The sequence below is a fragment of the Candoia aspera genome, chromosome 1 (assembly GCF_035149785.1).
Source record: "Candoia aspera isolate rCanAsp1 chromosome 1, rCanAsp1.hap2, whole genome shotgun sequence".
NCBI classification, from domain to species: domain Eukaryota; kingdom Metazoa; phylum Chordata; class Lepidosauria; order Squamata; family Boidae; genus Candoia; species Candoia aspera.
Window position 1 is genome coordinate 95347109 of NC_086153.1, and position 26864 is coordinate 95373972.

The following is a 26864-nucleotide window of genomic DNA, read 5'->3' on the forward strand; positions in this document are numbered from 1 at the left end:
TTCCAAACAACAGCTTTTCAGAAATAGAAGAGAACATAAAGCCTGCTGCTCTTAGCACTCTAACTGTTCATTTACCTTTTTTCTTATAATGATTGAATATTGAGAACAGTAATTCTATTTTAAATATATGCCAAGTAAGCAGACAACAAACCCATATCTTTGTGCTTAGGAATAAGTCCCACAATAGTTAATAAGAAATATTTCTAAATAGTTGCAATGGAATTGGTTTGATGTTGAAAAAACAGAATTATTCTCTTAGGTTGGGACCAGTCCAGTACGTATTACACTTTTGTTATTGAGTTTTAACTGGGCAATTTATTAACTTGTGAGGAAGGATGGGGGAAATAGCAGACAGATAATATATTAAAATTGTCCACCAATTCTGCAGAGCTAATCCAGTTCCATCTCTTAAACCATATATGTTTTTGCAGTGTTTTTAAAGACATAACAGTATGAATCACAGGTCTCCAAAGTTTTTATAGATCTAAATTGGGGTGCCAGGCACCATTTCATGACTGAAAACACAATTAACTTTAAAAATGAATTTCCACATGTAAACTCAGATCAGAGGGGTCTTCACATGTACAGAGAGTTCCTATTGTAGTCCTAAACTCAAATGCTTATTTGTCAAGGCCATTGACATTACTATAACTACATTTCTTTATGAAAGGAAGATTCCTATGAAGGTTCTCTCACTTGCTACGCTAGAACCAGAGACAAATCAATGAGTGATAGAAAATTTAGATTCAGGGCTTTCAGGCTTTCACATCAGGTACAACAATAAATACTGACTCTCCAGAAACTCAGTTCTACATTAAATAACAGCAGAAGCTTCACAGACTCGACATGGGTAGATTTTCTAATTTGTAAGTTATATCTATGCCAATCTGTCCATTGCACAACACAGGAATAGGAATACACACACACACACACGGTAGCCACAAGTTTTAAAAATCAGTGGGACTGGCTTTTCTTTTACTGCCCTTGGTTCATATTTACATAACAGTTGTGCCTGGTCTTGGAATCATTGGTTGCTGCCTTGCCAGCTTCAGTCTTTACACCTCTTTCCTATTCTCTCTTTCTGCACCTCCTTTGGACCTATAGGTGACAGGTGTATCTCCTCCACTCTCCCTGGGAGATTGGATGACATTTGTTCCTCCTTCCATTTCCATTTCTTTATTGGAGCTGACAAAGTCTATCTCGCTTTACCTTCCTCTTCTTATCTGGGGATGGGGGATTTTTGTTGCTTCTACAGTTGAAGTCAGGTTTCCCCCCTTTCAGGCCCTTCCTCCAAACACTGGAAAGGTGAGGGGAGTTTCCATCCCTTCTACTTCTTTGTTAGGAGCTCCTCCTATTCATTCCAGATCTCTCTTTCTTAGCTTCAAGCAGGTCAATCTCAGATTGTCTTTGTCTCTCTCTTTCTCTCCTTAGTCACATAAATTCCCATTTTCTTTAATGTCAGAACTGCTAGCAGTGCTGAAGCCAGAACATATGGCCTGTCTAGCATCTTGGGCTTGTGAGGGAATTGCAAGGTACATGTCAAGTACTGCTTCCCTTTATGACTCTGTGTCTGAGTAGCCCTTCCGATGAATCAAATATTGTCTCCCTTCCCCATCAGGAGTTCAAAATATGTTCCACATCAAATTTTTTTCACTTCCCGATCAAAATGTGTGAGCACAGGCATGTAAGAGATAAGGGTGGCCTTCCATGACCATGAGGGAATGGTAGAAATATGGATATATTTTCAGTGTGGCTAGAATCTGCAGATATAAGGCCACTGGACTGAACTGTGTTCGTATGGGAAATAAACTTGGCACTGAATCTTTATACAGTTGTGCAGAGGGGAAAAATCTGTCAGAAAGTCAAATATGGTCTCTCTTTGGCTGCTTGAATCAGCCTTTCTCAATGTTTGCCACAGCTGTTCTCTTCTGTGAGAGACTGTAGGGAGATTGGGAAATTAACAGGAGGAATGCTAGATACAAACTACCAAGAGATAAAAAAGGAGTTTCTTAATAACTCAACTCCTAAATGGCAGCTCAGTCCAGATTGCCAAAAGCCTGAGAGGAAAATTCACCATGTTCACAGAGACTCTGCAGCTACTTGATGTCACTAACATGAGGCAAGGAGAGATGGTTTTGAATCTGTGTCCTGCCCATGGCCTTTCCAGGGCATTCTGGGAATAAAATGCAGAACTCCATGGGTCTTTGTTCAATATTTCTATTGTCAAAAGGATCAGACACCTTCTTTTCCCTTGGTTCATTTCCCAAGCCAGGAATTCAATACAACCCACCAGACGGTCAGTGGAGGTCAATGAAAATATATTTATTCAATCCAAATAGATTGTCAAGTAGCTTTGGATGGGCAGCCGTAATGGACTGCCTCTCTGTCTCCCTTTTTATAGGTCTTTTAGTTTAAAGATTTAGCCAATCATTATCGATGGAATGGAATGTGTTAGCTTATTACAAACAAATGTGGTTTTTTTAATCTTAGAGTGAAAGCAGATGCCTCCTTATTTATTAAACAGATGTCTCTTTATCTAGAACTAAAACATATACATTTTTCTATGCATAATATATACATCTTCCTTCACATGGGTTTTGCTACATGATGTTTCTTTTGTTTCTAATGGCAGGAGACAATCTTTCTTTAATTTAAACTTATGGTAAATATATTTTGTTATATATTTCTAAGCAGACTAAAAGTCTTTGGCTTTTCAGACTTAAGTATTATTTCCATTTAATTAAAAGCATTAACTAATATGCTATTATTTCCAAAACTATTTACAAAAATGATAAAATAAGAATGGAGTCCTTGAACTAACTATAAGTAAAAATAAATTTAATTGATATTTCTTACACAAATTTATTCTTTAAAACTTAGTAGTTTTTCCTTTCCCCATTTTGTCATAAAGCATGTCTGTAGGATTTTTTTTCCCACATGACATTCATTTAATCACATTCAGTGTGAAATGTACAATGGCTCCACATGCATAAAAGATTCAATACATACACAAAACATACATACACAATTACATACAAAAATCCAAAGAACAGAACGCAACTCATACCAAAAGCCAAAGAATTACTGGTGGACAAAGAAACCTACATCCCAATAAATACCATCCAATGCAAAAACTGCACAACCTGGTCAAAAGAACCCTCAACAACCTACCCAAGAAAGGCCAAATCATAAAAGAAGAACAGTGGTAGATGAAAAGCAATGGACCCATCCTGCCACGCTTCTATGGATGCCCCAAAATACGCAAGCCTGAGATACCTCTTTGTCAGGCTTGTGTATTTTATCGCTTGTGTGTAATTATATCATTCCCAGGGACCCCAACATACAACATAGTCAAAGAACTTACAAAAAAGCTTGGACATCTCACAGAAGGGAGTGAATATTCTATCAACCCCCCACTACAGTGTCTCCAGAAAATCAAAGACCTAAAAATAGAAGATGAAATTATGGTTACATTTGATGTCACAGCACTTATTATGTCCATAGATCCAGAACTAGCAGAAGAATCCATGACAGCAGTATTGCACAACAGACCCGACCTAGCCAAATACACTAAGGTTGAAATGCCCAGAATATGGACCTCATCAACCTCTGCTTCACTACCTACTTTCAGTTTGATGGATAAATATACCAACAAGTCAGGAGAACACCCATGGGATCACCACCCTCAGGACTCATAGCAGAGACTGTAATGCAGCATCTAAAAACTATAACACTGCCACACATACAACCCAAAGTATGGATCTGGTATGTAGATGACACCTTTTATTATGACACCCTTGTCATAATAAACAAAAGAAACAACTAGAGATGACACATGAAACTATCAACATCTTCAAAGGAATAAAATTCACAAGGGAAGAATTAAATAGCAACACACTACCCTTCCTGGATATCCTCATCAACAGAGGAAACAATGGCAAGTCTATCAAAAAACAACCCACACTAACCAAGTGCTTCATTACCAAAGTAACAACCCAACCTCCCACAAGAGGAGCTGTGTATTCAGATGAGCGCTTACACACTGTAGCAACCCAGAACACCAGAAAAAGGAAACAGATCATCTATACAACATCTTCCAGCAAAATGGATACCCACTCAACTTTATCAAAAAGTGCCTCACCACTCAACCCACTACAACCCAATCAACAGAAACTATGAAAAGGATAACACTGCCATACATCAGAAACATCTCAGAAACCACCAGCAGACTGTTACAACCACACGGTGCCACCATAGCACATAAACCGACTAAAACTCTTTGAAACATCTTAAGCAACCCAAAAGACCCAGTAGCCCAAGAAGAAAAAACAGGAGTCATCTACAACATACAGTATAAGGACTGTAACAGCCACTATGTAGGACAGACAGGCAGAAGACTAGCAGAGGCATCCATGAACACCAACTAGCAGTCAGAAAACACGATGAAAACTCCTTAATCTCACCATACATGGACAGACTCAACCATACTTTCAACTGGGAAACTGTAAGCATCCTAGACCATGCTAAATCCTAGAATTCCTAGAAGCTTGGGATTCAGATAAATCAGCCATTGATAGACATATAGAAATAAACCATATTTATACACCATTCAAAAGAAATAATAAAAAGGCTAAGAAGGAAACAAAAAGACCAGAACACATCCTCTCCAGCAGGGAACACCCAGTTAAGCTGGGATCAACACCAGGCAAACAACAAGCAGAAAACAATACCCTACCAAGGAGAAAACCACACCCCCACCAACACTGGCAGGGCAAGCTACTGTATATAAACAGGAAGCAAACCCCACACTCACTCACACTGATGTTACCTAATTAGGCAATGAAATGTCTGCAAGCAAACCATCAAGTGCAGAGAACACGAAGAATTCCACAGATTCTCCTCTACCAGGCACAGACATGATCAGTGCAGTGCAGAAATTTCCTGTACTTAGCATCTGAACCAACCTATGTTATATACCTACACAATATACTGAAGGACCAGATGTTGTTATTTCCAAATCATATTGTTAGTGCTACAACAGGCTGGGGGAGGACTGACATTAAAGCCTACTTTCTCCTTCTCTCAAAGTGAAAACTGCCGTTTGGCAGAGAAGGAAAAGATAATCCTTATGCACACAGCTTGTCATAAAGTTCATTTTTGTGTAAGAACATTTCTACACTAGGCTCAATATATTTTCTATATTTAGCATTCTATGTTGTTGTTGTTTATTCATTTAGTCACTTCCGACTCTTCGTGACTTCATGGACCAGCCCACACCAGAGCTTCCTGTCGGTCCTCAACACCCCCAGCTCCCCCAGGGACGAGTCCGTCACCTCTAGAATATCATCTATCCATCTTGCCCTTGGTCGGCCCCTCTTCCTTTTGCCTTCCACTCTCCCTAGCATCAGCATCTTCTCCAGGGTGTCCTGTCTTCTCATTATGTGGCCAAAGTATTTCAGTTTTGCCTTTAATATCATTCCCTCAAGTGAGCAGTCTGGCTTTATTTCCTGGAGGATGGACTGGTTTGATCTTCTTGCAGTCCAAGGCACTCTCAGAATTTTCCTCAAACACCACAGTTCAAAAGCATCGATCTTCCTTCTCTCAGCCTTCCTTATGGTCCAGCTCTCACAGCCATATGTTACTACGGGGAACACCATTGCTTTAACTATGCGGACCTTTGTTGTCAGTGTGATTCCTCTGCTCTTAACTATTTTATTGAGATTGGTCATTGCTCTTCTCCCAAGGATTAAGCGTCTTCTGATTTCCTGACTGCAGTCAGCATCTGCAGTAAACTTCGCACCTAGAAATACAAAGTCTTTCACTGCTTCTACATTTTCTCCCTCTATTTGCCAGTTATCAATCAAGCTGGTTGCCATAATCTTGGTTTTTTTGAGGTTTAGCTGCAAACCAGCTTTTGCACTTTCTTCTTTCACCTTCACCATAAGGCTCCTCAGTTCCTCTTCACTTTCAGCCATGAAAGTGGTATCATCTGCATATCTGAGATTGTTAATGTTTCTTCCAGTGATTTTAACTCCAGCCTTGGATTCCTCAAGCCCAGCATGTCGCATGATGTGTTCTGCGTACAAGTTGAATAGATAGGGTGAGAGTATACAGCCCTGCCGTACTCCTTTCCCAATCTTAAACCAGTCCGTGGTTCCGTGGTCTGTTCTTACTGTTGCTACTTGGTCATTATACAGATTCTTCAGGAGGCATACAAGATGACTTGGTATGCCCATATGTCATGTCCCCCATTGCAAGGCATCCATGCATCACAACGGGGATCATACCTTTCAGGAAGGAGGAAGGGATAATCCTAATCCTTTAAACACTTAAACACTAAAAGCAATCACAAGGACAAAGGAGGCACACCTTTGCCCGGACCAGAAGAGCCATCAACGTATCGCCGGAACTTCCACACATTACCCTGGGGGACACACCTGCACCGGACAAGGAAAGGAGACAGAGGAAACCAGCGATGATCACTCTAATCGCCCATCAACAGACCAGTATCGCTTCCAGATCGCCCATCAAGGATCCGGATCCAACTTGTGGGACAATGGGGGGTGGAGGGGGACGAGGTCTGCCACGCGGGTATATACGGGGTACCCTGCAACCACGCCCGCATTCCTGTCTTTTTGCATGCATGCACTCTGTACCCAATAAATGGAAATCCTTAGCCCCATCTAAGTGAGTCCGTGTCTTATTGGGGAACGAGGCAACCCTGACATAAAGACGGGAATCGAAAAAAATTTTTTCCACCAGCACCAATCCAGATCTCATCTGTGAGGGATCCGAGTTGGCAATGAACAAAATCAACCGACCCAAGGACCAGCGACAGGTCACCCGGCTCCACGGAACAAGCGATCGGCAGGACCCACACACACCGACACCACGAAGTCCGGGTAGGTTCAGGATCGAGCTCGGAGGAGGAGACCGGGAGGAGCAGGACTCTCGAAGCCACCAGAGAGTCGCAAGGCGAGTGGGTCACCCTGGACGAGACGACGGGATCCCTGCCCGGAGCATTCGGGCCGTCGAAAGAGGCGAGAGAACAGCGATTCACGACAACCCCAGGAGCTGAGGGAAGGTGGTGGAGCGGACGGCCCACGGACGGCTCCCAAGCTGATGAGCGGCTCAGCACGGTGGAATCGAGGTTGGAGTCAAAAGAACAGCTGCTCCTGAGGTTGGCGATTGGGTGGGAAGCCCGGGGGAGAGGTGAGCCGGAACCAGGCTCCAGAGGCGCATCACCCCCCCAACCTCAGAGCCGAGACATCTGGGGCAGGGGCGGAGGTGGCAAGAAGAGGACGCGGAACCAGGCAGAGGTCTTCATGCTGAGCCAAACAGGAGGTCGTCTCCAACCCCCCCCCCCCCATCCCAGAAGTGCAACGTCTGGGTTGAGGTTGGAGCCAGCACGAGACGGGAGCAATGCCACCCAGAACCTGGCCGAGGGAATCCCCACGGAGAGAATGGAGAACCCCAGCAGCCCGGGAGGTGCCAAGATGCTCAGAGGTGAGGTGGAGCCCACCGGGAGCGGGAATCAAAGACCTCGGGGTCAAGTTCGACGGAGACCCGACCACGCTGTCATTCTTCATCACAAACACAAAAAATTACATGGAGGAATATGGACCATATTTCCGATCCGAAAAAGGCAAAAGCAATGCCATAGCAAACAAACTATGAGGAAGAGCAGCTGATTGGTATGTAAAGCTATGCCAAGCAGATGCTCCAGAACTCGATCACGTCGACGAGTTCATATGGGCACTCAACCTACATTTTAGGGATCCCCTCGAGAAGGACAGAGCAAAAAGAACCCTAAGGGGAATCAGCCAGGGGCAAAGTTCTGTGGCAGACTATGCCATGGAATTCCAAGCCCTGGCTGGAAAGGTGGAGGACTGGTCACAATCGACCCTGATCGAGCATTTCAAGGAAGGTCTGGACTTGAACGTATTGAGGTGGGTGTTATGCAGGGATGACCCAAACACTCTCATTGAGTGGATACAGCTAGCCGGCAAGGCGGAAAATGCCCAAGAAACCTTCCTGCAAGCAAAGCGGACAGCCTTGCAAACGACGATGACAAGGGGACCCCGAGCCGCGGCCGGACCAGCGAGACCAGCACCCCAATCCTGGAGGGAGGAGAGGGAGCAGCGGTTCGCCAAGGGGCAGTGCCTCCGCTGCGGGAAGGAGGGGCACAAAGCCACATCCTGCCCGAACGCAAAAACAAATGACAGCAGACCGAGGAAACCACCGGGTAAACCACCAACACCACCCAAAAAGATGCCAGCGGCCACTGGGGAAGTCGGACTGAAAGCTTTACCCTACCCCATTGAAGAGTCAGAGAGTGACGACGACGAGCTGGCGGGAAACGCCAACCACCTGCCCTAAGAAGCGCCAGAGGGCAGGTGAAGGAGCAAGAAGGGCGTAGCGACAGCTGGGTGAGTGCAAACTGCCCCACCTTGTATGTTAAGGTTGAACTAAAGTCACAGCTGAAGTCCGTCAAAATTTGGGCCCTAATCAACTCGGGCTGCTCCAGGTGCCTAATGCACCTGGACCTGGCGGCCGATTTAAAGCTCTGCTGCTATCCACTTCAGCACCATATAGTGTTCACCCAATTGGACGGATCAGCGGCGGGAGGGGGCCCGGTCACCCAATACACCGACGAAGTGGCGCTACAGCTCGGCAGCCACCGGGAAAGTCTGCAATTTATCATGGCACCGGTGGGCCAACCCCTAATAATCCTGGGTATCCCGTGGTTGGTGCGACGGAACCCACACATCAGTTGGGAGACCAGGACAATCACCTTTCCAGACGGCTCCTACCAAGCGCCTACAGGGGATCAGGTCCCCCGTGCTGCGGTGGGGATGGTGGCGTCCACAACAATGCATCTGGAAGCAGCGGCCCTGGCAGGCTTGCCAGACAGGTACGCGGAGTTTGCGGATGTGTTTGGGGAGAAAGAGGCAGACAAACTCCCCCCCCACAGAAAGACAGACTGCGCAATAGAACTGGTTCCCAATACACCCTTACCAAAGCCCAAAATTTATGTGATGACCCATCATTGCGGGAATTCGTGCACAAGAACTTAGCACGTGGCTTCATTGAGCCCTCTAACTCACCGGTTGGAGCCCCAGTCCTTTTCAGGGAAAAAAAGGATGGGACATTGAGGCTCTGTACGGACTACCGCGGCTTGAATGCCGCGTCCATATCAAACAAATACCCCTTACCCCTCATCAAGGACATCCTAGCACACCTCTCTAAGGGCAAAATATTTTCCAAACTGGACTTGCGGGAGGCCTATTTCCGCATACGGATACGGGAGGGGGACAAGTGGAAGACGGCTTTCAATTGCCCCCTGGGGTCGTTTCAATATAAGGTATTACCATTTGGTCTGGCGGGGGCACCAGGGGTATTTATGCAACTGATTAACGAGGTCTTGCACGACCACTTGTTCAAGGGGGTCCTCGTCTACTTAGACGATGTGCTAATATACTCAGAAACGGAAGAGGAGCACGAATGCTTGGTTAAGCAAGTGCTCAGGAAACTCCGCAAAGCAGAGCCATTTGCCAAGCTCTCTAAGTGTTAGTTTCACAAATCACAAATAGACTACCTGGGTTACAGAATCTCGGTGAGGGGCATTGAGATGGACCCAAGTAAGGTCCAAGCCATCCTGGCATGGGAACGCCCACGCACGAGGAGGCAACTACAAAATTTCCTCGGATTTACGAATTTTTACAGGGGTTTTATCCAGGGACTGGCAGAAATTGTGCTGCCTCTAACCAACCTACTCCAAACAAAGGGCTTGGGAGACATGCAAAAGTCACGAAACCCGGGAGCGCTCCTGAACTGGACTGCTGACTGTCAAAAGGCTTTTGATCACCTCAAAAGCCTCTTTACAGCAGAGCCAGTACTACAACACCCTGACCCCCCCAAGCCTTTCGTGGTACAAGTAGACGCTTCTGATTTTTCCATTGGGGCACTCCTGCTTCAGCGGGATTCTGACAATCAGCTGAAGCCCTGCGCGTACCTTTCCCGCAAGTTCTCTGAAACGGAACAGAGATGGCACATGTGGGAAAAGGAGGCGTTTGCCGTCAAAGCCGCCCTAGAGGCATGGCGGCACCTCCTGGAAGGGGCCACCTGCCCCTTTGAGGTCTGGATGGACCACAAAAACCTAGAGGCTCTCAGCACTCCAAAACGCCTCAGCCCCAAACAGGTTTGCTGGGTGCAGTTTTTCAGCCGATTTGACTTTAAACTCAAATTCATACTGGGGAGGAAGAACTTCCTAGCCGACGCTCTCTCCAGGTGGCCCCAGGATGCCAGTCAGGCATCCGACATTGTAGGCACTGTGTGGACCGACACACAGCTGGGTTGCCAAGCCGTCACGTGCAGCCAAACCGGTACACACGCACCCCAGCGCAGTCACCCACAGAGGGAGGGAGATGCATGTCAATTTCACTTAGCTTGCAACAACAGTTCGCTCAAACCCTCAAAACGGATACATGGTTGCAAACCAACCAACACAATGTATCTTTCACAAATGGTCTGGCTTGGAAACAGAATAACTTGTACGTGCCAGAGCAATTGTGAGCGGAAGTTTTAAGCCGCTCACACGACAACAAAACGGCTGAGCACTTCGGGTTTGTAAAAACACTGCACCTAGTCAGATGACAATTCTGGTGGCCCACACTTAGGAGGGATGTAAAGGAATATGTCGCTGCTTGCCCCACATGTGCCATGGCCAAACGAAAAGTGGGGAAGCCCCAGGGACTGTTGCAGCCAGTAGCAAGTCCTTCCCACCCTTGGGAAGAAATCTCGATGGACTTTATTGTGGATTTGCCACCCAGCCAGAGAAAAACGGTTATCTGGGTGGTAAAAGACTATTTCTCCAAACAGGCACACTTTGTACCCTGCGCCTCCATTCCCTCCGCGCAACAGCTGGCACACCTCTTTTTAAATCACATCTATAAATTGCATGGCACCCCCTCCCATTTGGTGATGGATAGGGGCACACAATTCACTTCCAAATTCTGGAAGGCATTTTTAAAATTAATTGGAACCAAGCAAGCACTATCCACGGCTTGGCACCCCCACACGGATGGCTCTACGGAGATTCTTAACTCCACCCTGGAGCAATTCCTACGCTCATTTATAAATTACCAGCAGGACGACTGGATAGACCTGCTCCCCTTTGCCGAGGTGGCCTACAACAACGCGGTGCACCAGAGCATGGGTCACACCCCATTCAAGGTGGTATATGGTAGAGACTTTGTTCTGATCCCGGAACTGCCCCAGCCAGACACCCCGCCTTGTTCCCCAGATGACTGGGCGGCACAACTGGTCACGGTTTGGCCCGTCATCCAGCTGGCTCTCTCAGACGCTCAAGCAACATACAAAAGGTTCGCGGACAAGCACAGGGCGGTGCAGCCAAACTTCAAAGTGGGAGACAGGGTCTACCTCTCCACTAAGTTCATCAAGTCTCCGCAGCCCTCGAAGAAACTGGCACCCAAATTCATTGGTCCGTTCCCAATCATAGAAATAATCAACCCAGTGACTTTCAAGTTGGAGCTGCCGCACAACTTGAGACGCATACATCCAGTGTTCCATTGTGCCTTACTGAAACCGGTCACCTCTTCAAAGTGGCACAACGAACCCCCCCCGCCCCCGCCCATCATGATAGATGGACAACATTTCGAAATTAAGGAGGTACTAGACTCCAGAAGGCTAAGGGGCACCCTACAGTACCTCATCCGCTGGAAATATTTCCCCCACCCTGAGTACCCAGCTCGAGAGGTCTCAGCACAGCGGCTTGTCAAATGCTTCCATGAAGCATACCCTGACAAACCGGCACTTTAGAGTTTTCTTGGGGGGGCAGTATGTCATGTCCCCCGTTGCAAGGCATCCATGCATCACGACGGGGATCATGCCTTTCAGGAAGGAGGAAGGGATAATCCTAATCCTTTAAACACTTAAACACTAAAAGCAATCACAAGGACAAAGGAGGCACACCTTTGCCCGGACCAGAAGTGCCATCAACGTATCGCCGGAACTTCCACACATTACCCCGGGGGACACACCTGCACCGGACAAGGAAAGGAGAAAGAGGAAACCAGCGATGATCACTCTAATCGCCCATCAACAGACCAGTATCGTTTCCAGATCGCCCATCAAGGATCCGGATCCAACTTGTGGGACAATGGGGGGTGGAGGGGGACGAGGTCCGCCACGCGGGTATATGGGGAACCACGCCCGCATTCCAGTCTTTTTGCGTGCATGCACTCTGTACCCAATAAAGGGAAATCCTGAGCCCCATCTAAGTGAGTCCGTGTCTTATTGGGGAACGAGGCAACCCTGACACCATACCACTAAGAACTTGCCACAATTTGTTATGGTCCACACAGTCAAAGGCTTTAGAATAGTCAATAAAACAGAAATAGATGTTTTTATGAAACTCCCTGGCTTTTTCCATTATCCAGCAGATATTGGCAATTTGGTCCCTAGTTCCTCTGCCTTTTCTAAACCCAGCTTGTACATCTGGCAATTCTCGCTCCATGAATTGCTGAAGTCTACCTTGCAGGATCTCGAGCATTACCTTACTGGCATGTGAAATGAGTGCCACTGTTCGATAGTTTGAACATTCTTTAGTGTTCCCTTTTTTTGGTATGGGGATAAAAGTTGATTTTTTCCAATCTGATGGCCATCCTTGTGTTTTCCAAATTTGCTGGCATTTAGCATGCATTACCTTGACAGCATCATCTTGCAAGATTTTGAACAGTTCAGCTGGGATGCCGTCGTCTCCTGCTGCCTTGTTATTAGCAATGCTTCTTAAGGCCCATTCAATCTCACTCTTCAGGATGTCTGGCTCTAGCTCACTGACCACACTGTCAAAGCTATCCCCGATATTGTTATCCTTCCTATACAGGTCTTCTGTATATTCTTGCCACATTTTCTTGATCTCTTGTTCTTCTGTTAGGTCCTTGCCATCTTTGTTTTTGATCATACCCATTTTGGCCTGAAATTTACCTCCAATGTTTCTAATTTTCTGGAAGAGGTCTCTTGTTCTTCCTATTCTATTGTCTTCTTCCACTTCCGCGCATTGCTTGTTTAAAAATAATTCCTTATCTCTTCTGGCTAGCCTCTGGAATTTTGCATTTAATTGGGCATATCTCCCCCTATCACTGTTGCCTTTTGCTTTCCTTCTTTCTTGGGCTACTTCTAGTGTCTCAGCAGACAGCCATTTTGCTTTCTTGGTTTTCTCTTTCTTTGGGATGTATTTTGTTGCTGCCTCCTGAACAATGTTGCGGACTTCTGTCCAGAGTTCTTCTGGGACCCTATCTACTAAGTCCAGTCCCTTAAATCAATTCTTCACCTCCACTGCATATTCCTTAGGAATATTAGTGAGCTCGTATCTAGCTGATCTGTGGGTCTTCCCTAATCTCTTTAGTCTGATCCTAAATTGTGCAATAAGAAGTTCGTGATCTGAACTATAGTCAGCTCCAGGTCTTGTTTTTACCAACTGTATAGATGTCCGCCATCTTTGGCTGCAAAGGATGTAGTCAATCTGGTTTCGGTGTTGTCCATCTGGGGAAGTCCATGTATAAAGCCATCTCTTAGGTTGCTGGAAGATAGTGTTTGTTATGCACATTGAGTTGTCTTGGCAAAATTCTATCAGCCTATGTCCTGCTTCGTTTTGTTCACCCAGGCCATGCTTACCTGTAATTCCAGGTGTCATTTGACTGCCCACCTTAGCATTCCAGTCTCCCGTAATGAAAATAACATCTCTTTTAGGCGTGTTGTCCAGTAGGTGCTGCAGATCCTCATAGAACTGCTCTACTTCAGCTTCCTCAGCATCTGTGGTTGGGGCATATATTTGGATCACTGTGATGTTAGATGGCTTGCCCTGAATTCGAATTGAGATCATTCTATCATTTTTTGGGTTGTATCCAAGCACTGCTTTATCCACTTGACTATTAATTATGAAGGCTACTCCATTTCTTCTGTGGTCCTCTTGTCCACAGTAGTAGATTTGGTGGTCATTTGATGTGAAGTGGCCCATTCCAGTCCATTTCAGTTCACTGACGCCCAGAATGTCTATCTTTAATCTTGGCATCTCCCCAATAACCACATCCAATTTGCCCTGGCTCATAGATCTTACATTCCAGGTTCCAATGGTGTGTTGATCCTTAGAACATCGGATTCGCCGTTCACCACCAGCACTGTCAGCCGCTAGCCGTCCTTTCGGCTTTGAGCTAGCTGCGTCATCACGTCTGGGGCTAGTTGAACTCATCTCTGTTCCTCCCCAGTAGCATTTTGACCATCTTCGACCTGGGTGTCTCATCTTCCGATGGTATACCGACATACCTCTGGTTGTACTGATCCATTTAGTTTTCACGGCAAGAATACTGGGGTGGGTTGCCATTACCTTTCCCAGGGATCGCATTTATTCTGACCTCTCTGTCATGACCTTCCCGTCTTGGGTGGCCCTTCACGGTTTAGCTCATGGCATCATTGAGGTGCTCAAGCTCCAGCACCACGACAAGGTAACGATCCTTTGCTGAAGTTAGCTTTCTACATGGAACTCATATTCATCATTTTTGCTCTGCTCATTATTTTGCTTTAATTTTTATTTTAAAAGAAAACATCACCTCGCAAGAAAAAATGAAAAATAACCAGAAAATCTTGTTTTCTCTCTTTCTAGTATAAAAAGGAAGTTTAAAGAGGCCTGGTTTAGAAACTGCACAATTGTTTGATCTATTTCTCCTGGCCAAATACAGAATATCAACAGTAGGAAGACACAACTATCACACTCATTCAAGGACCTCTGTGTGAACTTTGACAGAGTCCAAATAATGTTTCTCAAAAGCACATACTGTTCACCCTTAAAGAAAATGGAAAAGATCAGGACATTGTGTATTGCTGTTAGAACATATGAGCATCCTGCCATTTTTGTCCATTGCATTTATTCTCAGTGATAGCTATTCTACATATGATTCTTCTTTCCATATGCTAATGCACTGTTTAAGATAAAAGCGTTAGTGCATCATTTATTTCCATCACTGTATCATATGAAAAAAAAATGGAATTTTAGAATAAGGTAGATGGATCAAACATGGTCATTCAAACACTGTCAAATGATTTTAGAAAAACAGCTCTACATACCTGCAAGTCTGCAAAAATGACAAATCACAGCGGTCATTCCCTGGGTGCTTGTTCAACCTCCTTTTATGCGAAGACTTTTAATACTAGATTTATCATTTGTTTTTCATTTCATGTTTTCTCTTCAGAGAATCCACGAAATGACCTCTTATTCTTACCAAGCGCTGACATGCTTGAACATTTACATGACAATAAACATACCTTTATAGGTCTGTTCTTCCTGTACAAGGTCTCTACAATAGTAGAGTCATGGCTCTGAATATAATCTGCACAAATCTTAAACACATTTATCTGCTCAGCAAGATTTGCTTCCATATTAGTTAACAGAAGGACTGAACCAAGTCCTCTTTGAATAGCCTTGAGGCTACTGTCATACTTCAGTATAATCAGGAGGAGAATTCTTATAACTCAGTGCTACAACAAAAAAACTGTACGTATAACAATTTGAATAAGAGGACCCCCGTTTGACATTTTGAAGATAGACTTTAGAGTTCTAAGCAAGTTCAGCCAAGGTCTAATTTAGATTGCAATCAGATACACGAGTGACAGAAAGTCCCACTTAATTCGATTTCATTTCATTCTGAGTAGGCATGCAGAGAACCAGGCTCTTCATTTAATAAGGCTAGATTTCCATGCATATGTATTTGTAAATAAACACCACTGAAAATAACGTATGACTCAGCATATAGGATTCTGCTGTAAATACAGATGCACAGATCAGTTTAATTCTGATATATGAGAGATTCATTTGTCAAGCTGATTCTGTTTATTTTAGTTTCTCAACTGTGTAGATTTTTAAAAAGCAGGAAAATATTTATGCATTTTATGCAAATTTCTCCTAATGCTTTCATTTTTCTGTATACTTTTCCTAATATACTTCTCCTAATTTTCTGTATACCTTTCCTTTGCTTAATATATTTTCTCTCATATATTGTATTTATTTTTTTAAAAAGTCATTGATCCAGAACACATGTATTTTTTGCATTATTTTAGGCAATACATGCAATTTATATGATTTTGTTTTTACTTGAGAGTGGCATCAAATATTCAAGAAAATGATTTAGGTGCACAATAATTCTTCTATAGGTTTAGAAGTTGAAGATTTGGTAATTTTTTATTAAAAATATTATTTATCATTCCTTTTCTTCTTCATTTTCATTCTTGCAATTTTTTGTATGTACTGTATGTATTTTTAGTGCTTTGTTTAATAAAAGAAGGATTTATAATCAGAATTAAAAGATGCATATTTCCAAACATACATATTATAAAATTAATATTTTTTATTTACACATTGATATTTTGTAGAGCTTAAAAACTATTATCACAAATTTAGATAAGCTTGAGAATCAAAGGATAGTTAATATGTCTGAGAAGTCTCCAAAACTTTTTTGGAAGTTCTTTGAACCTTACGAGAGTACAACCCCTCTCTACTATTCATTAAAGTACCCCCCCGCCTTTAGCCTTTTTAATTTTAAATCCTTTTTTATTTTAAATTTTTTAATCCTGCCTTTATTATTTTATAAATAACTCAAGGCAGGGAACATACCTAATACTCCTTCCTCCTCCTATTTTCCCCACAACAACAACCCTGTGAGGTGAGTTGGGCTGAGAAGGAGTCACTGGCCAAGGTCACCCAGCTGGTTTTCATGCCTAAGGCAGGACTAGAACTCACAGTCTCCTGGTTTCTAGCCTGGTGCCTTTTTTGCTCTTCATTAAGGTAGCCTGAAAACAGGGTTGTTGTGTTAATGAATAGCCAAGAAGTGCCACATGTGCAATTGAGCAAGGTTTGAAGCACTTCTTTCAAATCAGTTTTGAAGTATGCATAGCCCCAATAAGTACATTCTGATCTGAACATCAGCTATAGGTAATCCATATTACAATGTCCTAAGATCTAATTCCTTGGGCATCCTTAGTTCTAAAGAAGGATCATACATTGATGTTATAGGTCAGAGCTGTATAAATGTAACAACTATTTTAAAATAATAATTCTAATATAAAGTGGCATTTTATTTTATTTTACAGTAGATGTCAGAAAATGTAAATACTTAATTGTATATAATTCTAAGACGTTCGGCAATTTTAATGACAGTGACTTATATGAACTGCTGAGCAAAGGAAATAATTTCATTGAATGGCATACTGTTAAGAATATGACAGTGAACAGTGTAACTGCAACATCTGAATTCTTCAAAGGGAGCCCAGAATAATCATTCCTTGCTTAGGCTTTATGTTACCCCTTCTGTTCTATCTGACTCAGCAACTTATGCACAGAGTTGCTATAGAACTCTTTCCATTGTTTATTACTTCTTAGGCTCCCATTTTGCCCTAAGGAATATGAGGTTTGCTTGATACTGATATACTTTAATTGCAGAGGTTTTATCTGGACTTTTTAAAATGTTATGACTGTCTTGCATTTTGAAAATGCTTTGTGCAAGTCTTCAAATAAAAATAAAAATTATCCTACCTAACATCAATTTTGCCTAGAGTTAAACTCCATAGTAAAAATAATGCACATAAGTTTTTTTTTCCATTAGAAGACCATCTTGAAAAACCCTTTTCCCTCCCACAAAATTAGAAGGAGAAACTCCTTAGCTGTTAAATGAAACTTGGTGATATACATACGGGTGCATCCTCCTTCCTCAAAACCATAAAATCCATGAGCACAGCGGTCACATTTCTTTCCTCCAACACCTGGTTGACAGCGGCACTGTCCAGTCACATCACAGTCAAATGATTTTGATCCAAATGAATTACAGTTGCAAGGGACACATCCTCTTGATGACTGCACACCAAAGGTTCCAGGCTGTCACAGTAGAGACAGGAATATCAATTAGCAGAAATAAAAACAAGGAATTACAAAAGAGGGAGGAACACACAGATTTGAAAAACTACATATAGATAGAGAGGGATGATTTCACTTCTTTTTAACACAGAAAACCAAAAGAAATTAGAATGGATAAACATTGTCATCTCTGCTTATAGCCAAACAACAGCATCAAATTACCCCACATTTCATATGTTTTGAAGTTGTATACATTAAGCCTAAAATACATCTGTAAATGTCCAAATGTGAAAGACAAATAAATCCATTTGGAAAGTTATGAGCTCAAATATTTATCTGAAGTCTCATTGATTTATTTTTGTTAAATACCGCAATGCAAAAGCACATCCTTTATTTATTTTTTAATGCTTCTGTTACAAGGAAAACAGCTTACAAAGATACCTGCATCTTATATAAATGATTGCCTTTAACAGAGTTGGCAGTAGCTCCTTGAGCTACCATTACAAGGACTTGGCCAAAGCATAAAAAGGCAGCGCCAGTCCCAGGATACATCATACCATTACTCTGCCTTCTAGAGAGCCACCATTAGCGTATATAGTAACCTATGGATCTGCTTGGCATCCTGATCATCCAGGTAAAGCCTGATGTTGCTTCCTGATATAAAGCCAGGTTAAAACAATAAACATGCACATTTTGTAGAAATTTTTTCTCTTCTGTATGAAGAGACTGCTATATTTATCAGAGAGCAGAGAGAACAAAAGCTTCAATGATGCAGTTAAGGTTTAAATGCACTTATCTTCTTATGTTACCCTCTTATCTCTTCTCATGCTGCAGAAGGAGGCCAAAAAAAAAAAGATAAAAACAAACCAAACAAAGATGAATTCCTTCAAGAGTCATTCATATTAACTCAGCGAAGCTAGGCACAGCCAGCATGCAGTTTTTAATAAATAGTCTTGTTTAAAGGCTGTAAAGAAGAAAATAAATTCCCTTTTAGAATAAGATTTTTGATTGGGCCACAAGATTCTGGTCCACCTGACTCTAATTTCCCCTTCCAATGAACTGATAATCCTAGAGGTTCACATACTTTTGCCACACACAAATATGTAGCTTTGGATAATTTTCCTCAATAAATCTATGAACAAGTACAACGTTTTTGACTCATTTGTTGAATTGGCTTCTCTTTATCTACTTTTAGGACCTCTGTGGAGAACAGATCATGTTTCAGGCCATATTTATGAAGAAATGTTGAAAATTTGAAAGGGTTCACAAACTTTTAAGCACCACTGTATCTGTTAACTAAAACTATGTTTCATCCAATGTCTTCACATGAAGATTCCAAATAATCTAAAAAATTGCATCTTCTGGTTAATATTAGGGCTCCCTACATTAAAAAAAGCAGCTCAGTGGCACTGATGAATTCCAAGAAGTTTTGGAACTATGGCCAGAATAGCAGGGCCACTCCACCCACACATAAGATACAGCCAGTGTCTTGGGAAGTGAGGAGAGCTTCAAACAACCTTTGTGAAACTGCAGAGGGATCTGCCATTCAAAACACAAGATGAAAGAATCCCCCTGGGCACCTTTAAGCTCTTGGTTTGGTATAAACCAACTCAATCGGTTGTGACCCAATTGTGTAAAAGACACTTGTTCAATATTTCTTTTAACACAGATTCTGCTACGCCATGTGTTGCTATTTCTGGTTTGTAGCTCCCTATGCTTTTGAACATCACTGCAAGTCCTTGAAAAAATATCATGCAGAAAAGCAGATAAATTCATCAGTCAGGGGACAACCATGTCTGTGCATGTTACCTGTAGCAAAAGGTCAGCACAAGCAAGGGTTGCCTAAGGGAATCTCAAGAATCTGCCTCTATCTACTGTATGTACTGCAGGGGCAGGTGATGTGGTTCATTTAGTGCTCATCAGGTTCTCTGTCCCACATCACGTTAATTTTGCTATAATATTTTAACATTGAAATGTAAAATTAAATGGAAAGCTGGCAAGCTGCAAAACAAAGCACCTGTCTCTATCACATTTTGCTTAAAAGAACATCAAGGCTGTGAAGCAATGCTTCTCAACCTTGGCAACTTTAAGATGAGTGGACTTCAACTCTCAGAATTCCCCAGCCAGCATGGGGAGTTGAGAAACACTGCTCTAAAACATTCTTTGGGGACCATCTTACCAATTTGTGTTGTAGTACAGCGGCAACCATTTTGTTATAATGTGTCCAATTTCTCAAAAGGTGGCATATACCCGAGTCATGCTTTTTTAAAAAAAGAATTAAAATTATATTGGATTCCTTGAGAGAAGTGCCCTCCCTCATTGGGTGTTAATTTTATGAATGGCATTAGCTATAATATTAGTTTAAAATGTCCTGTTGTGATGTGTTTGTAGAAGCAATTCTTTAAGCATTTGGGTGAGGACTCTTTTCTCATGCTCCTTTCCCAGAAGGTTTGTTTGTTCGTTTATTTATTTTTCAAATTTAATTACCGCCCATCTTCCCCAAGAGATGGTTATCCTTCTATCATTATAATTTTCTCAGTCTTGTTTTGATAGTTGACAGGACGTTGATTTTCTTTTCAGTGTTTCGGATAGGTTGTTAATGTAGAATCTCCCAGCACAAACACATGCCAAAACGGAATGCATGCGGAACATGTCATGTTTATTACCAAAGCAGCAGGCTTGAAAGCACCCCTTGGACACCCACTTGCAGTGGGAGAACCCAATCTCTGATGGGGCGCTTTCTTTTGTTGAGAGGTCGATGGATTCCCTTTTCGGATATACACCTGCCTGCTCAGCTCACACCGTTTCCCAGCAAATCCTGCTTTACATATACATCTCCCTGACACATCACAGTTCAAGGACATGGATCCTACTGGATTGCAGCCACAAGGAATGCAGAACTGCTTTTCTGGAGCCCAAAAGTAAGTGGACTTTTGAAGAGAAAGAGGGGAAGAGAACAAGTTAAGAAGCAAACGTACAAGAAATGGCAGAACAATAGATATGTGAGAATAAAAGCAAGACGTATAAAAGCATTAAGATTCGTAAAAGTAAATCTCAGTGCAAATCATATTATTATTATATCAAGTTTTCTATCCTTCAAGAGTTCATTTTTGCTTACAAGATCAAGCAAAACTTGCTGTGAATTATATCCAATAAGATTTTGTTTTGTTTTTTCATTTACATCACATACAATAACATACAATAACATCACATACATTTACATCACATACATTCCCTCAAATGTTAACATTTTGGCAGAATTATTTGGCAAACATTTTTAAGAATTCTGGAAATTATATTTTTGCTGTTTAAAAAAGTTCTGGGACACCAATTATTTCATCTTGCACTTGCAGCTGTACAATTTTGAACAACCACACAGGAGATGGGGACAAATGCGTAGTAGAAACAAGCACTGATATTTCCTAAAACGCTCATGCTTTATAATTACTGTCTAATTTCATAATTACATAATTACTCTCTAAGCTAATTACCTGTTTATTAGCTCCAGGACATACCTGGGTGCTTGCTGTAGCTATTTTATAATGTTCCATTCTAAATGCTTCAAGGCCCAATTCCAAGTGTTTTAAGCATTTATGTTACCATGAGAAAAAAATTATGTAAGTATACCATTATGATCAAGATGCATGACTTTTAAGCATCTTCATTTTTAAGGAACATATCACTAATCTAATGTTAAAAGCTTCATGAACTTTGTGCTCATCACTGAATTGTCAGGATTCAGAAAGGCACTGGAGTTATTCTTTATTTTTACATCCTTATTTATTATCTATTTATGTATCTGTGAAGATTTCATAGAATGATACATTCTATATAGTATAAATAGTATAAAATCTAAAATCAACTCAGCAAATACTTCCTAGTAGCAACAAGTGAAAGCTAAGGCATGTACACACATTTTATATATATATATATACACACAGATATATAAAATCTATGTATATAACATCTTAAAATACATTTAAAATAAAATGTACACACATTTTATATATATACACACAGACATCTCCATGGTACAATTGTGCTGAAAGTGCAAATATCTGCTTTTAACTCATATCACAGACCAACTTCTAGAGAATCTGGAATGCTCACCACTGTTCATATGGTTAGTTACAGTATATGGAAAGGCCTTTGTTATAAAGGAAATATACATAAGATTGCAAAGTTCGCATTTCTCTCCAACGTAATGCTTTATGGATAAACTGTATTCCATCTCAGAAAAAAAAATAGAAAAGATGTTTTTATCACACCACAGAAAAAAAGATAATTGTATGTTCAGCTATTTGAACATTTTAAAAACAATTCAGCTCTTATGTCAATATTTTTAATGAACTAATATTACTCCTCACCCTTTTGAATGTGTAAATAAAATAATCATGATGTATATTTATTTTGCTTGATTTGGATTCTAAAAGTAGATAGAAAAATAATATAATCTGTTAAGCAAATTAAATTGTTCCAGAAACATTATGAAGACTAAGATTTTGAGACTGAAAAGAAAGTCACTTAACATAATTTGTCATATGTCTAAAATTACCTATGACATTTTATGTGCATCAAAAAAAAGTTCTATTCCATAAGTGATGGGAAGTGGAAGAATTAAGTCTGCATCAGTTTCTGGTCTCTTACCTTACACTCATTACACTGACGTCCCAGAACATTGGGCTTGCAGTGACATTGTCCAGTCTTAGAGTCACAGACCTCTGAAAATGAGCCATTGATATTGCAGCTGCAGGCTAGAGGCAGACAAGAATAGGTTGGAATGAGATGATAATGAACATACATAGCATAAACACTTATACTATACACAAACATTTGCTGGCAATTTTTTGTAACTGATGACACTGATAAAGCAGAAGTCATCCAGCTCCTGTAACATTTTAAATTACCTTACACTAATAAACAGAAGGCTAGAAAAGATCAACTTCTTGGGCAGGGTATGTCCATAAATTACAAATCAATTCCTGCTTTATGATTTACAGCCTGTCAGCCAGCTAATCTCCACAGTTCTTATACAATGAAAAGACTCTAGAATACCTAGCAAGGGAATGAAGAGAGACATTGTTTTCTCCCATTTATCATCTTATAAAAGCTGAAGAAGCAGAACTTACCCATAAAGACACAAATCTTCATTTACTGGTAGCTTCCAGGTTATAAAAAGCTAACAAATTAAGTCAATAATCTGATCTATACACAGATTAATGAGTCCTTCGTTTCAGACCCTATGATGGCCTCATACAATTTGGGATTTACCCAATTTAATAATGCAACCAGCATTTATGGCAGCTCAACGTATTTTTTTTTCTTCCTGAATTAGAGTAGAACAGAGGAACTGTCAAACACAAGTCAAGGTGTGATACAGAGTTTCTCAACCTCAGCAACTTTAAGATGTGTGGACTTCAACTTCCAGAATTCCCCAGCCAGATGATGCAATACATCTACATTCACAGTGGCAGATGACAATTTGTACTGGCCTGACCTATGGATTTCCTCTTCAGTTCAAAAAACTGTAGAATATTTCAGTTGCTTTTAAAAAGAAGCATTAAATGGAGTATATATGAGTGCTCGCTAAAGACCTCTCCACCTTACTTTTTTGTCCCTTGAGAAGATCTAGTTCTCAGAATCAGGTTCTTCCTTATCAGCTTCATGTAAAATCTAGTTCCAAATGTTACACATGCTATTATAAGAGACAGTGTCTGCCAAGATAAACCTGAAATATATTGTCCTCTTAAAAACGCAACATTTGAAAACTGGAAAAAGAGCCCATTTTGGCACTAGAAAGTTTTTCTTTCTACAGATAAACTAATCTATCAATGAATCAGGATATGGAACACATCCTGTGTTATTTATTTATAGGCTGCTTTCGTTATGAAATTCAAAGCAATGAAAAATACAATAATTATCCATGGTTGGATATAGATAATTACTCATATTTTAGTTCAGCTGATATAAACTAACAAATTTACTGTATATACTCATGAATAATTCAAGAATTTAAGGTACCAAAATATACCCCAAGAATTGGGTTTGGCTTATCCGTGGGTAGGTTTATCCATGAGTATATATGGTCTGGTTTAAAGTACCCACATATTCCATATATACTCGTATGTAAGCCCATCCACAGATAAGCTGACCATCAAATTTTTAACCAAAATGCCATGAAAAATGAATAATCCGTAGATTGCCCAAGATTAAACCAATTGTCAAAATTAAAACATATGAACATTTCAAGGGGCGGGGGGTGGCACATTTTTTACAGTATTTAGGTTAAAAATTCAAGGATCGATTTATCCACAGTTGGACTTATATGCGAGTATATACAATAATATTCACTAAAACAATTTAATAAAGCAAAACAGCTTTCAACAACTTGGGTTCCTTCATAGGATTTAGATTAAAACTCACATCAGCCCAGGCAATTTACAAGAATAATGATCAGGTATGATAGGCATTTTCTTTCCTATTTAATTCAAACAAATCTGCATCACAAAATAAATAAATAAATAAATAAATAATAAAAATGAAGAAACTAGAAGTGGCTCAAATTATATGTAAGATATTTTGGTATTAATTTTCTCCTGCATGACTGAAGATTATATAATCTTCTACTGTACTTATCCAATTATCATGTTCCTGTATTTAACTTAGCTTTAACTAAGTTAACTACAGGATAATAATTCAGCATAAATATATCAAACCAACATCAGAAACATTAGATTTCTGATGTTGGTTTGATATATTTATGCTAAATTATTTTAGAAGTTATTCTGAGGAGCTACAATTCTATCTATAGTTTGATTTTTCAAATTAAGTGCTTTTATGTTGGGATTTTTAAAGAGTAAGTCATCAGTTATGCTAACGAATTGTTAATAAACACTTATGCCACTTTGAATGTGTTATGACTTTGTCTGGGTTCACAAGCTAAGCAGAGTTAGGCTTGTTTGGCACTTGGATGACTGCCCGCCCCCGAAAATCTTAATGCTGTAGACTAGACTGAGACAATGAAGAATGCAATGTAAACTACTTCTCTACGTGCTACTAGGAAAAGCATGTATATAAAATAGGTATATTAGGAAAGATCCGCATTAAAATAGGAATGAATTAAGGTGTTTTTTCACCATATTTGCAACTTTGCAGAAATGGTCTGGAGCAATGGCTGGGGAGAAGGTGACAAAAGAATAGGACAGCTCCTCTTGAGGCAATAATTCCAGGTTATAGGAATGGTCAAAGGCAAACTTAATGCAGGACAAATGAGAATATAACAGAAAGAAATAGAGACAAATTTAGGCACCTCAAGTGTTTTGTTTTTCTCTCCAGAGTTTGTTTGTTTGTTTCCACAATATGCAGAACTTTAAAAGGTAAGTGAAGAAAGGAACTGACTTCATAGAAGCCATGCCAGGGAGTTTTACACTCAAATCATTTTATCTGTTACAGAACTTCCCAACAATTTATCCAGAACATATGATCAGTGAATTGCCCTGTATTTCCTGCTGTCTTCTGAGCCCTTTTAAAGATTAGCCAAAAACTAAAGTTTAGGAAAGGATTAGTTGTAGTTTAATTTTACAAATTCGATTTCATCTAGTTTCCCATTTTTAAAATTTAAATTAATTCTCCCCACTTGCACAACAGGATGTTACTGTTTTTAAGTAGTTTTTAAGTATCTTTGTTGCATCTTCTATAGTAAATTCATTCAGTTCCCCACAAACCCTTTATCATTCTTATTACATTTTTCACTCCCTGGCAAAACACTTCAAAACACTGAAGTAGTTCCATTCTCTCAAAGATCTGGCATTGATACTTAACTTCATCCTAAATGACCTAGGATGTCTTCCAAAGTAGGCATGCTGATCTTTGAAAAGAGTTACTCACTTCAAAGACCATTTTACAAAGCATCTCTCCAAATTATTTTTACAGTCTTAGTGACTATATACTTCCAACTGGTTCAACAATACTTGTTTCACACTAGGGTACCCCAGCTCCTCAACCATTGACTCTTAGCTCAAAGCTAAGTCCTTACATAAGTTAATCAAAAGATCTGCACATATATATCCCAAGTAGGCAGAAGAGGAGAAAAAGAAATGCTTCAAAATACGCCATGCAACAGAGCCCTTCACACCTCTCTTCTTCACAAAGACATACTTTAATTGTGGTTAACTTAATGAGGGAGATTCATTCCCAAACACTTTCTAAAAGTAGAGGTGGCCAGTTTTTATGATTGTCCATGCATATATTCATGGTGATACTTTATATTTCTACATCCTTTGTCTTACTGCAGGGGCATCTCCAAAAAGGGATTAAGGCAGGGTACCATAATGAAAGTGGGAATAAAGGCTATGGTCTGCAAGAATAATATACAATTAGCTATAGTAAGTTCTACTGGTCTCCATGACAGAAAGACAGTCAAAGACTCACTTAAGTTGCAGTACAGAAAAATAGAAGGGTAAAGATCATACCTGTAAAAGGAACATTATACTGATGGCATTGTTGTGAACAAATCACCAAATCATGGCCACAATGTTATCAACAGGCTATAGTGTGCCTGGATAACAAACAAGACAATCTGAATGGCCCTGCTTTGTGTAATATGAATTTATTGTATGTAATGCTATGCAAATAAATGCAAGTACTATTTGACACACTCATGAGATGTGCCTACAGGGAATGAATGCATTTTGACAGGAAAAGCAAGATTCCAGGACTTACGTTGACATTTCTTTACATCAAGAGCATCTCCAAAATACCCGTCAGCACACTTCTCACAGTACTGGCCTGTGGTACCTGGCTTACATTTAAGACAAGCTCCAGACAAGCTGTCACAGCTGCCAGGAATGGAGAAGTCAAGGTTGTCATTACATTGACAAGGCTGGCACAATCCCCCTGGTTTTGAAGGTTGTCCAAAATAGCCTTCTGCACACCTAGGGCG

General features: G+C 40.9%; 1 protein-coding gene across 1 annotated transcript in view; it reads right to left on the bottom strand.

Annotated features, from left to right (window-relative positions):
• LAMA2 (laminin subunit alpha 2) overlaps positions 1–26864 on the bottom strand; it is a 352961-nt gene that overhangs the window by 146670 nt on the left and 179427 nt on the right. Inside the window, exons 19-21 of the mRNA XM_063295339.1 lie at positions 26645–26856; positions 22571–22677; positions 17764–17944 (exon numbers count right to left, since the gene is read on the bottom strand). Of these exons, the coding sequence (XP_063151409.1) occupies positions 17764–17944; positions 22571–22677; positions 26645–26856 (500 nt within the window). The remainder of the gene's footprint in view (positions 1–17763; positions 17945–22570; positions 22678–26644; positions 26857–26864) is intronic.